Source organism: Ips typographus, linkage group LG2 (genome assembly GCF_016097725.1).
Source record: "Ips typographus isolate SLU linkage group LG2, UJ_Ityp_2.0, whole genome shotgun sequence".
Taxonomy (NCBI): domain Eukaryota; kingdom Metazoa; phylum Arthropoda; class Insecta; order Coleoptera; family Curculionidae; genus Ips; species Ips typographus.
The window spans coordinates 1,975,610-1,989,942 of NC_138423.1; the positions used below are offsets into that span (position 1 = coordinate 1,975,610).

A 14,333-nucleotide genomic window follows, 5' to 3' on the forward strand; every position below is an offset into this window, starting at 1 on the left:
TGCTTTCTAAATTAAAAGAAATGTAGACAAACCCATTCTTCGTTTCTTCAGAAGAATTTTCTCAAAAAATATAATTTTAACTAGAGGAACCTCAATGTTACTGAAGTTGCTTTTTTGGAAATGTTACCATGTTACAGATTTGATAGTTGTGATTGCCCAATGATGGAAAATTGAATGAATCAAGATCATAAATGAAGGTAGATAGGACAAGGTAAAAGCTTTCACAACTAATACCATTTAAGTTAAATTTTGATTTTAACAGTCTCAGAAGAGGAAATCTTAAGAATTTAAACTAATACTTTACAAGTCAGGTGTTTTTTTAATAATTCAGCTTTGGAGTTTGATTTTAAAATTTGAAGTTTTTATAGTAAAAAGTTTAGGCTTTCTCAAATCTGTCATGTGTCCCTAAAAAACCCAAATTTTATTTGGAATATTGTCTACAATTCCAATTTACAAATATTTTTCAAATTTCATAACATTTTATTTTCAATGTAAATGTATTCAAAAACTAAAACTTTACTTACTTTTAAATTCATAAGACTGTTAGCAGCTAACATAAAGTTAGTTAAGCTAAACATTTTGAGGTCACGTGACTGACAAATTAAAAATGTACTACATTCAAGTAAGTCACGTGAAATTTAAAAATCGAATTAGGACTTTATAAAGAAGTAAGTTAAAATTTAACATCAAAGAAAAAATCTGATTTTACTTTTGAAACTAGAAATCTTTTTGACAATACTTGAAAATTGTCACTGTGAAAAAAGTCTGTTCCATCGAATTTCAAGATATAGTGTATTCCTTCAAAATTTTAAATTTCGTTATTTACGGTTTGTTCTCATATCTGCAATTAATTTTTTTCTCTTCCGTCAAACCTAGAGGTATTGTGTATTCTTAGAATTTTCTTTCAAATATCTGACGTATTCACTATAGAAATTCATTTTGCATTTTGAAAATTGTCGAAAGTTTTAAGTTGAAAGTTTCAGAGGCAAAAAAATCTACAACTAAATCTACAATCGTGACCCTACAAAAATGCTCGGAAAAATCTCGAATTCTATTTTGACAATTAGCCAAATTAAAACTGTAAATTAAAAATTTTGAGGTCACGTGACTTTAATGCAATTTAAACTGAAATTTTAAAATCAAAATTATCATCATACCTATATCATACAATAAGAAGTCATAACGCTCACGTGACTTGTAACTTTTCTTTTGTACTCGTATTTTGAAAAGAATGAGTTAAAATTATATCTTCAGATCAGTCTGGTATTCTTCCCTCATTGAGGCAGTATCCACAGTGCTTCCACCCATTTTCAGCATTTCACAGGTGACTCCATCTTCCCCTAGGCTCCTCCTGTTCTTCATTTGTCTTAGTACTGTACGTATCTCTTGCTTTGTTATATCCGGGATGTCATCTGACCCAACGTTGCAGATAGTATTTGATGCTGCTGCTGTGCTTGAGGCTTTGGGATTAGTTGCGGTGGAAGTATACATATAGACCAATGGATATGATCAACAATGCCCTTGTTGTTTGATATTAGATTACCCTGTTTGTTAGTCTTTTATCTTGGTCATTCTGTGATTTCCCGTGAACATTTTTGATTTTAGAACTCTCATATTTGCGTTCGTCTGCTAATCGCCTTATTTAGTTCTTGGTATTCTGGCGTATCTCTGTTGATGTTTATTCTCGTTTCCATGAGTGCTAGTGTGTCCGGCTGTAATTTATGGTTTTTACGGTCTATAAGTTTCATGCAGATTTTCTTCACCGCGTTCAACTTGTTAATATCCATTCCCTCTAGAGTTTCAGTTGGTTCTAGTTTCTTTTTTAGCTCTCTTTGATATTCTTCCTCTTTACGACTCAATAACTGATAGTCTCAGGATCAAATTCGTCTGTAATGGAAAACAATTAAAGAAAACTGTCAAGTGACTGTTAAAATCCAATTTTGAAGTTAAAATTCTTTAGATACAAATTTGATATTTTAAGAGAAGAAAAAAAAAACGCCTAATATGCGGAATATTTATTGTAATGAAGACTAACTTAACCTATTTCTATTTTTAATAAGGGGTTCTAACTTATTTATAGAAAAGACAATCATCTTATTTGTATTTTTATTCTAGCTAAGACATTTACGACTGTCAATGTAGGTTGTTGAAGCCATGACAATATAAGTGAAATATGTTATCAAAAACACTCACGTGACTCTTTTAAATATCGCTTCCAGTCTATAACACTACATACTTACTTATCATCATTAATTATATTTATTAACTCCATGTAAGTTTCGGTGATTGAATCGTTTTGAAAACAAAAAACATTAAATATTTTGAATGTTCTTATCTACAGTTAGATAAATCAAATTGCAACACTGCACCATTGTAAAATTTATACGCTGAGCAGGTTTTTTGATGATTTTATCAAAACCTGACCTCTGATAATACTGGTAAATCCACTTTCAAGACTCAACGTACATAAACTAACGTATATTCAAGAAAAATAAATAACTGTGAAAGAAGAATTGCACATGGCTCTTTATGCGAAACAAAGCGCATTATTATTTACAGTATTGAATTGAAGGTCAGGTAAACTCGAATCACGGCCGCCCAGATACCCTGACTTAAATCCGTCCGACTTTTTCTTGTGATCCCACTGTTGCGGATCAGCAGGATGATCTTTGTCCACTTAAATCGCGTTTGATCTACGCAGTTCTCTAATTGAAGAGTTACAATCATTTTGGTTAATTAAACTCAGGGAACGGTGTATTTATTGCCAACTATACGAGAGATCTGAGACCAATCGAAGATCAACAAAATTACCTCCAAGTCCTTAAGCAAACTCATTGAACACCCAACATCCCATTAACCGGCACTAATAAGACAAAAGATGTTTCCGAGGATCATAAAAGTAACAACTCGTGCTGTTTTCTGCATATCGTCGGGGATAGCACGAGAAGAATATGCACCATAAATTTCTTGTTTGGATATTTACAGTCGGACATAAATTATTTTACGGGCCTGCAATAAATTACCAGCACGCCGCGTCAACGGCAGGTGATTTTGAACCCAAAAGGTTCGAGGCAAGTTAAACAGACCAGCAGTTATAAAGAATCCCAGCGGGAATGCCCCCGCTAAAAAGATACTTTTAAAGTTTTTGTGTGCCCCGAAATCGGCTTCTTATTTTCCACTCTCTCCAAATTTATATTACATAGAAACCATGCTGTTTAGTGGTAGTTACCTCAAGGAAATATTTCATTGAATCTTAAACTTGGACTACAAAAAAAAAACAGTAAAATTGACTTGTGTAGTTGGCAAATTTGATGAGTAAAGCAATAAATTATTTTATTGCAGATAAAATTAAACTAATTGCGCGCAAGGAAAAAGTTAAAATGCCGGTAGCAAGTCACATTTTTTTATATCCACTTAATTAGACCTTTAATATAGATTAGATAAGGTAAGATAACAGTCGTAAAAGGACGTGGTTGAAAGTTAACGTAGCCCTAAAAGTTGTTAATATGCACATTATGAGGTTATTTCCCATTTGGTTTTAAATTTATTGTTCATCTCTTTCGGTGTATTTTGGCAACCGTATAGTTTAGTCAACTAATTATTACATTAGCTAGTCATAGTCAGATACGTTTTATTATGAATATGTTTTTCGACATAAGAATGTCAATAAAACAATCTTAAACATCAACTGTTTTTATAGTGTACTTTGTATATTATTGTTTTCTTTGTAAATTGTTTAACTTGTAACTTTTGTGTCTTGTTCTATTTTTTTTTATTTTTGATTGTAGAGCTTTAAAATTATCATTCAAAATTCACACATACTCAATGATCGTTGAAAATAGAAATTTTAATGTAAACCATCTTTTAACGTTATGATTGATTTTTTATTGGAACATAGTGAAATATTAAAGAGATTTACTTTCAATTTAATTTCATGTCAAGAAGAAATTTATCAAACTGTAAAACTTTTTAAATCCAAGACTATAATAAAACCACTCTAAAAAATACAATTTGACCGTGTTTACAGCCAATCCAAAAAATTTCATTCACTGGGCAAAAGAGCTTATCTTAGAATTTCCATTAAAGATTTTTAAATTTAAACCACCAATTTAGCTAGTTGAAGCTCAGTTTTCTAAATTTCTGGAGGTTTGAGACTACTTTATCCAAGACTTTACCACTGTTTTGGCTATGTTCACACCAGTAACAATTGACAGTTAACCTAGAAAATGTGAACCCAGTGAGGTTAGTAGAAAACCTCTACTTTTAATGTAATCTACTATGATTTTTTTTTTCAATTTAGTTTTACTTGGTTTTACTTAATTTTCTATATTTTTTAACGTTAAGACACAAGAGGCAGAGACACATGGATAAAAAATGCAACCCATCATGTCAAAGCCAATGGGTTGTAATTAAGGTCATTTTTCGTTAAAACAGAACAGCTTATTAACGGTACTTATCCTTAAAAATTAGTTTGATTTTAAGCAAAAAAAACTACGCTTTATTTGTATCTACCATTCAGCTTGTTTCAGACTTATTCTTATTGCACAATTTTCAATTCTTCAAATTAATTTTTAAAGATCACGAATCTCTTTTTTAACGTCAAAACCGAATTTTGAAGTGCACATGTTTTTTAGCTTCAAACTGATACACGAATAGTTTGAACGTTTAGACTGGTATTTTGAAAATCACGAGACTCTTTTTGAGGTAAAAATAGTCACGTGACGATTTTCAATCATCAAATTAAATTTTAAGTTTACGTGACTCTCGTGAAAACGAATTCTGGGGGTCACGTGACTCCTGAGATTAAAAATGGAATTTATAACACCAAATGACAGTTTTTAAATGTTGAAGAGTCACGTGACTGATATTTTTAATGTCACGTGATTCTTTTCATAGTGAAAATGAGAACGTGACGAGTTTCAATAATCAAATTTGTTTTTAAAAGTCACGTGTCTTTTTTTTAACAACCATACCAATTTTGAAAATTACGTGACCCTTTTTTCAGTTGAAACTGATATTTTTAAAGTCACGTAATTCTTTTTACTGTAAAAATGGTCACGTGACTATTTTCAATTATCAAATTTAACTTTCAAGTTTACGTAACTCTTTTTTTTAATGTTAAAACGAATCCTGAAGAGTCACGTGACCGTTTTTCAGTTTAAACTGATATTTTTCATGTCACGTGATTCTTTTCACAGTGAAAATCAAAACTTGACTATTTTCAATTATCAAATTTATTTTTTAAGGTCACGTGACCGTTTTTCGTTTAAAAATGGTCACGTGACAATTTTCAATCATCACATTTTTTCTAAAAAGTTTAGGATTCTTTTTTAACGTCAAAACGAAACCCTAATGGTTATGTGACTGTTTTAAATAGTGAAATCGTATTCGAGAAGCCACGTGACCGTTTTTTAGTTTTAAACACTGAATCACGTGATCATTTTTAAGGTTAAAATATCATCCTTAACGTCACCTGACAGTTTTTACGTTTAGACTGATATTTTTAAAGTTATGTGATTTTTTTAAGGTCCAAACGGTCACGTGACACTTTTAAGATTAAAACTGGAATTCATAATGAAATTAAAAACCTAAATCCATTCTGGAAATTTTTGATGTAAATAAGGTTGTTTTTCGTTTGAAACAAAGCATACCATTAATAGAATTTGCGTTACTAAATGAGTTTCATATCATGCCAAACTAAACCTCAGATGAGTTTACTATGGATGGGTTGCTGTAAAATTATTTTTACTGAACCTAGAAAAGTACGGTTATTTTTTAGTAATAGAGCCTTTAAAATTGAACTTTATTTGATTATACAGTAAAACTGGGAGTTGCTTACTTGAAAGTAAATACACAATAAAAGTAAAACTTATTTTTTATATTTAAAAGTGTATTATTATTTTTTTAAACTTATTCTGAAAACACTTTCTACCTCCTCCCATCTTTCTTTTTAAGTGCAATGAACAGGGAGATATTGAGGTAGATTTTCGGTTGAAACTAATGACTGTGTTAACAGAATTTATGAATAGAGCCTATTTAAATACACAGTAAGAGTGAAGGTTGTTCAAGATTTTTTACTAGATGTAGAAAATCTATTCTTTTTCTATCCTCCTTTCAGCTGCAATAAATAAAGGAAAAGACAAGATAACTGAAAGGCATAAATGTGGAAATTGTTATTTAAGCCGATTAATTAATTTACCTAATTAGGGTGGATATTCGGCTGAAACAAATTACTGTATTAATTTACCTTTTTAAATGAATTTTGTAAGAAACCAAAACGGACCATATTTAACTCATTAAAAAACAACTGCCCAATCCATATTTTGTTGAGGATTGAGAAGGTATTTTCTTGCTCTTTCTGATGACCTAAATAATCTTTTCCAAAGTAAACAGGGTGTGACTGAGGTGTAGTCAAAAAATGAAAAACTCGGTCTAACGCCATTTCTAAAAAAAAAAGTAAAATGCGGTTTATTTTAATCTTTTTGTTTCAAATTCGAAAGAAATACGGGATTAGCAAGGTTACACGTAAAACTACTCAATTTAAGTAAAAAAACTTAAACAGCGTTAGACAGGGTGAACCAAAAAAAACTCTGAAAGCAAAATCATATGTTTTATTATAAATCTTAGTCAGTTCAGTAATTTTAATGGAAAATAATGATATTTGAAAGAAGCACACTATTTGTTTAATAATCCAATTCATATCTCTACACGTTTTTAAGTTCTTCAAGTTTTTAAATTTATTTAAATTCGAAATTATTGAATTTAAAACAAGAGAGTTCTTTTTGCCAGCAAAATGAGATTATCAAAATTACATTTCAATTTATCCACTTTAGGTGAACATCATTATAAACCGCGTTCTACAGGGTGACTTAAAAAATCATACAAATGTTTTACCATACAAATAAACAATGTATCTTTTATCGGTAAATTTGATGGAAACTAACGGTTTTTAATTAAAAAAAAAACAGCATTCACTTTTTTCAACAGTTCGTTGCAACTCCGCAACCCTTCTAGGCATGCTATCCACCAACTTTGAAATAAAATTTTGGGAAATTGCCTCCCATTCAACCCTCACCATTTCTGCTAACTCGTTCAAATTTTGAAATTGATGCTCTGAAAACATAAAGATTTTTGGGTTCACCCTGTATGAATGCATATTATAAGTTTTTATTTAAATTCGGTAGTCTTAAGTGTAATTTTTCTAATCCCGTATATCTTGTTGAATTTGAAACAAGAGAATTAATGTAAACCACATTTTAGAAATGTTGCAATAACTGGAGAGAACTGGAGGTTTATATGGAAGGTTATTGTAAAATCGATCAAATTTTTTTGCGAGAAGTGACGTTAACATTTATGTCATCAAAAAGAGGAAGAAAATACCGTTTACTCCTTAAAAAAAAATATAAAATTTAGTGAATCAATTTGTAAAAACAGCCGCTCAAAAAAAGATCAAATTTTACTGTCTCATTCTTTATGAAGAGCAGTTTAGTATATGATTCTGAGATATTGAGTTCAAATTTTACTATGGGTAACCCCACGTGAATTACAGGATGATTAATTTAATACATTTGATACACTACACAACATGCCGTATGTATCAGAAAAAACGCACTCTATATAAATTAAGTCATTTTATATAACAACTGCAGACAACACAATTCTGTCGACAAATTTACCCGAAACATTGATAAACGAGGTCTGAATGATGTAAGGTGTAACAGACAGGTGCAAACGTGACACGTCACTTGCGGTTTTTGATTATCGGTGATTCTTGCAAAAACCGTGACTAGGCTAATCATCGATTAGAATTTATTTCTTGCCATATCTACTTTTTGTAGAAACCTGACAAATAAGTGTAACATTAGCATCTGCCAACGTAAATAAAAAAAACTAAGTTTTCTAGACATTACTGTGCTAAAATTATAATTGAAATAAAAAACAACGTTTCGTCTAACCTCATCAGATTCGCGCTACCATACTAAACTGTAGGAGCCTCCTCGTAGTTAATATTAAAAGGACGCCCAGACCCAAGACGAAAATTGCTATAATTATGATAACCGGGATAAAATTGAAAAAAAAAGAGGGTTTTTAGGCACGTGGATTTTTGTAGGAGTGTCCCGACCTCTGTGTAATGATCAGTTGACGAACAGTCGACTTTATCGGCCGCGTACGATCAGCTCCCTCACTTTCATAAAACTACCGTTAAATGATATAGTACCCGGCTAATATCGTTTTTATTAAAGAGTCTGGGAGCTTTTGGTTTTCAGTCACTTTAACGTTGGTAAGCTGTTCACTAAACGATCATTTTTGTTTCAGATACGACAAGAAAAACCTTACTACATAGCGGACCCGGAAGTAGACTCATTAGTAAGTATTTTGTTTATTTAGTGAGCAGAAAATCAAATTACTACTTTTATCATAAACAGTACTAATGCAGGTTATAGCTTTTGTTGGTGGACTGTTTTAGAACTGGTTTGGGTTACTTGGGTCAAGTGCAATGATTTTGGAGATTCTTCAGAAGCTAAAATCAAAACAAACCTACTGTAAAGTTAAATCTACATTTGTCTAACATTGAAATCGTAAATTGTTAATAATTTTACTTGTTTTAATATAACATGGGTAACATTATATAAAGAAGTTAAAAAAAAAACTTAAAGCAACTTAATATTTGTTAAGTTGGTAAGTGCAACATTAAAGCAGAAATATTTTTTTAAGACTTTTCAGTCCTTTTTGAATGACTAGGTTATGACAACGAACATGTAATCATCATAGCATGAGAACTTCATTATGGACATTTAATTTAAATTAATTTTAATTTAAAAATAATAATATCAATTGCAGAGCCGTCAGTTCAGTTGAAAACATCTTTTAAATTCAGGATTTAACAATCTTAAGCTTATACAAAGTGTAGCAAATAAGCTAGTTATTAACGATTTAACGAAAAAGTGCACCAAAAAAGTCATGTAAAAATGAATCAACTTTGACACCCTCTAGTGGCCAAACCATCCAAATATTAACCCCAGTTGGGGTATTTTTAGACAGCTCATTTCACTGGCTATCCATTGACGTATAAAACTTTACCAAAAGTAGTGTAATTAAGATTTTTTGAGGATTAAACAAAAGGAGGCACCAAGAAAGTGATAAAAAAATTGGTCAAATTTGACACCCTCTAGCGGCCAAACCGTCTAACCTGTCAACCCAAATAGTGATAGAAAGCTCATTTCATTGGCTATCCATTAACGGACAAAATCTACCAAAGATAGTGCAATTAAGCGAGTTTTTGAGAATTAAACAAAAAGATACCCCAAAAAATTGGGCAACGCTGACGATATAAAAGTATATACAAAATGCTACAAATACACGTGTGTTATGTACGGTTTAGTGACAGGAAAATTTTTTCACTGGTTAAAGGCTAATTTGACTATAGAAAATTAGGAAAACACGGTCACGTGACTTACTAGATCTACTACCACGTAATGCTTGGAAATTTTTTGAAAAACAGTTTTTGCAAAACACATTTTTCGTAAGGGTGAAATTTGCCTGAAACACCGCCACTATCCTAATGGGTTTTGCGTTATGTTGGCCAGTTAGTGCAAACGAAAATCGACCTTAATGATTGTATTTCTACAGTTTTGCTACTACTCTAGATTTGACAATCATTGTGCTAGGTTTGTGCCAAATATAAGGGCCGTATCTGCCCGATTTTAAAAAATAATCCTTTAAAGATATTAGAGCGGTAACAGTCAAGGAAAATATGAGCCCTCTGGTGGCCAAACGAAGCAACCTATTAACTCAGGCAGTCATGCAGTTTTTTGAAAACCTATTTTATTTTCTATTATTAACATATAAAAGTCTATACAAAGTGTTGTGTGTGACAATAAAGACAGTTTTGACTGAATTTGACAACTACTACTTTAACCTTCATTAATTTGGTTATTTTGACAGTTACAGGATGGTTCAATGTATCAATTTAAAAAGTGATTTTTTTAAATAAGTGGCGTAACTCAAACTTTTATTAATTTTGAACAGATGATCAGATAAGAATGTGTTCCGTTTGAAAAACTAGACTTTCTGTCCTTTTTTAGAATCGATTTTGTGACCACACTGTATTATATATTTTGACGTTTTTCTGCACCCATTCCTAGAACAAACCTTGTCTAACATGACAAAACAGAAAAACCAAGAAAAAAGCCTTTCCTGATATGTATAAATTAAAAATGTTTTGGAGACCGAAAATATCAAATTTCACATTAAATGGTAAATATCTCAGAAACGGATACATGACATTAATGCACGAAATATGTCTAGAATTTGAAGTAGAATACAAAAATAAAAAATATACAGGGTGTCCCATTTAAAATAAGCAGCAGTTGATATCTACTTCCGGTTAAATCGTTACACGCATATTTTCTTATTTTTTAATTAAAAAAGGTTTTTTTAGACTTTCCAGTTGTGATAATTCAGGAAGTTAGTGGGTATTGTTAGGCTAGGTTAGGTTAGGTTAATTATTAGGAACTACTGGGCATTACAAGAAATTATTGGGCATTACTGGCATATTAGGAATTAGTGTACAAAATTTTACTCAGCGGTTTACCCCTCGTAAATACTTGACACTACAATAATTTGACAATGCCAAATGTAAATCCTTTCTGCAGTCTAAACTGGAATCCGGTTTTAAATTGAAAAAATCTCAAATTTATGTTTAGGATCTTTAGTAGAGGAACGAACTCAGAAAATGAAATTTCTACATTAAAAATGGGATTTGCTATGAAAGAAAAATGTAATAAAAAAGTAAAATAGAATAAGAAAATTCCGAATTAATATCTAAAACACATTCTTTCTTGGTACCAAATTTTTTGGTTTCTTCTTTCTGTATGTTTTGCTATATGATTTCTGGTATAAAATTTCGAACTTTTTGGAGAAAATCAGTGTAGTTTTGCGTCTATTATGTGCCAACGATCTCTCGTGTTGATATAAACGCTACATGTCTTCTACAGAGCCTGACATATTATCCACCCATCTAACTCTACATATTTTTAATTAAAGTTCCAAACATGTATAATAATTAGATAATTGAAAAAATAAAACGCTTATTCGGTCATTCTGTACATTAAAAAGTCTCTTAATTACGCCTTTCTTACATTTGAGGCATCAGTTAATTACAGTCATACATTTTCACATAATAGCATTGATGTCGAGTTCAAAACCTTCTCCATTATACCCACAGCATTTAATGAATATGATTCGTAATTGACACGTTTTGTTATGCTTTATAATGGTACTATTCAGTCGTTTGGTGTTCTGTCTATCATCTAGTGTCCTGAATTATAATTTGCTTGTAGGTACTAGAATATCATTTACCAAAAAGTGATGTTTATTAATGTTACTTATAGATGTTTTGCGTATTTATACAGGATGGTCCAACTGATGCTATGGTACACTATTGCTATCTACAAAACTGCAAAAGTTACGCTAAATGAATTAAATTAAAACACTGTTACCAAATTTTGATGGTTACAAAAATATTAAAAAAATGTATTACTGAAAAAGTTTTGGTCACTAAAATATCACTGTAAAGCCAACATTGTGTTTTTAACACTAAACTACCCTTCTGTTAATTACTGCTGTTCCTATTTTCAAGAACACCATGAATTTTGACTAAAAAAGGGCTTACGTGATCTCAGTAACATCAAAACTTTATATTAAAAATGGTGTGCCAAAATGTACCTACGAATCAGCCTATTTGGACATGATTACTCAAGTTTACCCCTTTTTCTAGTTTCTACATTATAATTGTTGTGAATTATTTTATAGTCATTTGAAGAGTTGAAACTTTTTTTTGAAAAAGACTAACAACTATTAAAAGATAGAAAATAAACAAGGAAAGTATTGAAAAACAGATTAGAAGTAGCATTTGTCAAACTTTGAGCCAGTATAGGATAAAACAGAAACAAGTACATTTCTCATCAATGTACAGAAAAGGCAAAGTTAGTCACACAAAAACAAAATGAAAAAAAATAGGTAATCTGGTTAAACAAATGTTGCAGACAAATCAATAATGGCCAAAACGAAAAAATTACATCAAAAAAGATTATTTCAATAATTTGGAGAAATATGATGTTTAAAAATAAGTTACATAAACTTCATCAAAACTGCAAAGAAGATTAATTTACTTTGTCCTTACAGTAATACAGTTCTTTTAATTGAACGATCCTTGTATATACGTTGAATAGGTTTTCTTTACCGTCACTTGAAATTTGTATAAAAAATACAAAAGCCAATACTTAGAAACTGCCAATGAGTGGACAAGTAATTAACTACTTTTACCTAACTAACTGATCTCTTGTTCAAGAATTTATTGTATTAAAAACCCAAACTAAAATAATTCATTTGGAGTCTGTTCTTCATGACTCATGACTAAATCTTCTCCCAAAACGGTCAACATAACTCTGTAAAAGCAAACTCTAGAATATTAATAAGTCACAAACATCTTTTTGCAAAGAAAACAGGGACTCGTTCAATCAACATCGGAACCGAAACCTTCGAGGTATACATGATGGCGAGAATAAATTACATCCAAAAAATGATATTATACGGTGCCATGTATCGAGGTCGGTTTTCACTGCAGGGTAGAAAAAGACGATCCGAGTATGAGAAGATGTAAAAGTACAAGGTTGAACATGTATCGACTAACCAATATCATATGAGGTGGGCGGAGGCAAGTATTTTGGACATGGTAAAGCGGCTTTTATTACACAAGTGAAAATGTATTTGAACAATGCCGCATTTTGATGGCTGACATACCTCAAATGAACAAGAACTAGTGTGGCTCTTTTAACGTAACACTATAGCTTATTCAAAAAACAAACGATAATAATAGACGGAAATGAAGATATATTTTCATAACCAGATTCAGTAATTCTTTTAGCGCCCATTTCCCCCAATTTACATTACCACCATTATAGATTATTGGTTATTTACGTATATATATTTAAACTGTTTACATTGGAGGTTCGGTTGAAAAGTTTAATTTAAAGTCGAATTTCCATCTCATTACATCAGCATAACACAATTACCTCCTACATTAAGATAATTTAAAATAGGTAGCGTCGTTGTTTAATGTAATGTCGTGTTGTGTACGCTAGCACTTCTTTGTAAATATACAAAGTCTTCTGGAAAATATTCCTGTTAAATTGATATCTATGGCACTTAAAGGAACAAGTGTGTATTTAAACAAACTTAGATATGCAATAAACAAAGGCCATTTTACATAAACTGGCACTCGGAAAGATAAATGAGAGTTCTGCTTACGCGCTAGTCAAAAAGATATATTGTAGGTTCTAAAATAGAGATTTTTTTCCGGATTCTGCTTCTGACCGTTAACGTAAAATGTTGTAAGAGAACGTTAAATTATGTCACCGCTAGATGGAATTTTAAGTGAATAACTTGGTAAATGCTACAAAGATATTTGTATATGCCTAAGTATAGACAGTGTTGAACGATAAATAGGACAGTACGAATTCGTCATAGATTAATTAGATGTTGCAAAATTACCAAGGGTTTATAGACAAAATGGTATTCTAGTACACTGTCTAAATGTTAATGTATAAACATCATTCAACCTCATGTTTACAAATTTTCCGTCTACCCTAACCTCAATTTTTTGTTTTCGTGATTTTTTCTAACCTACCTGAAATTATTTAGATAATCTCTTGATTTTCTCATTACCTTAATCAAAATTTCATGATTTTGACGATTTTTTCGTCTACCCTAACCTAAATTTTATGTTTGCAAGATTTTCCCATTTGCTCTAACCTAACTTTAATGTTTTTTAACATTTTTCACTCTAACCTACCTGAAATTATTTAAATAAGACAATTTCAAAATTTTCTTATCTACCCTAACCAAAATTAGGTTTTTTTACGATTGTGCTGTCAACCCTAACCTAAATTTTACGTTTTTGTGATTTGCCCATCTGCTCTACCCTATCTTCAAGGTTTTTATCCTTTTTCTCTCTAACCATGATTTTCTCATCTACCCTAACCCAAAATTTCATGTTTTTTACGAATTTCCCGCCTACCCTAAGCTAGGTTTTATGCTTTCGTAATTTTCCCATTTGCTCTAACCTAACTTTAACGTTTTTTAACATTTTTCTCTCTAACCTACCTGAAATTATTTAAATAAGACAATTTCAAAATTTTCTTATCTACCCTAACCAAAATTATGTTTTTTTTTTACGATTGTCCCGTCAATCCTAACCTAAATTTTACGTTTTTGTGATTTGCCGATCTGCTCTACTCTATCTTAAAGGTTTTTATCCTTTTTCTCTCTAA

The 14,333-nt window shown here is 31.0% G+C and overlaps 1 protein-coding gene across 9 annotated transcripts in view; it reads left to right on the plus strand.

Annotated features, from left to right (window-relative positions):
• hth (Meis homeobox homothorax) overlaps nucleotides 1-14,333 on the plus strand; it is a 318,454-nt gene that overhangs the window by 102,975 nt on the left and 201,146 nt on the right. For all 9 annotated transcript variants that reach the window (XR_014177313.1, XR_014177312.1, XR_014177314.1 and 6 more), the window contains one exon: nucleotides 8,317-8,367. Coding sequence is in view for 6 of the 9 variants with exons in the window: in XM_081974306.1 (XP_081830432.1) it covers nucleotides 8,317-8,367 (51 nt within the window). In the remaining 3 variants the exon portion in view is untranslated. The remainder of the gene's footprint in view (nucleotides 1-8,316; nucleotides 8,368-14,333) is intronic.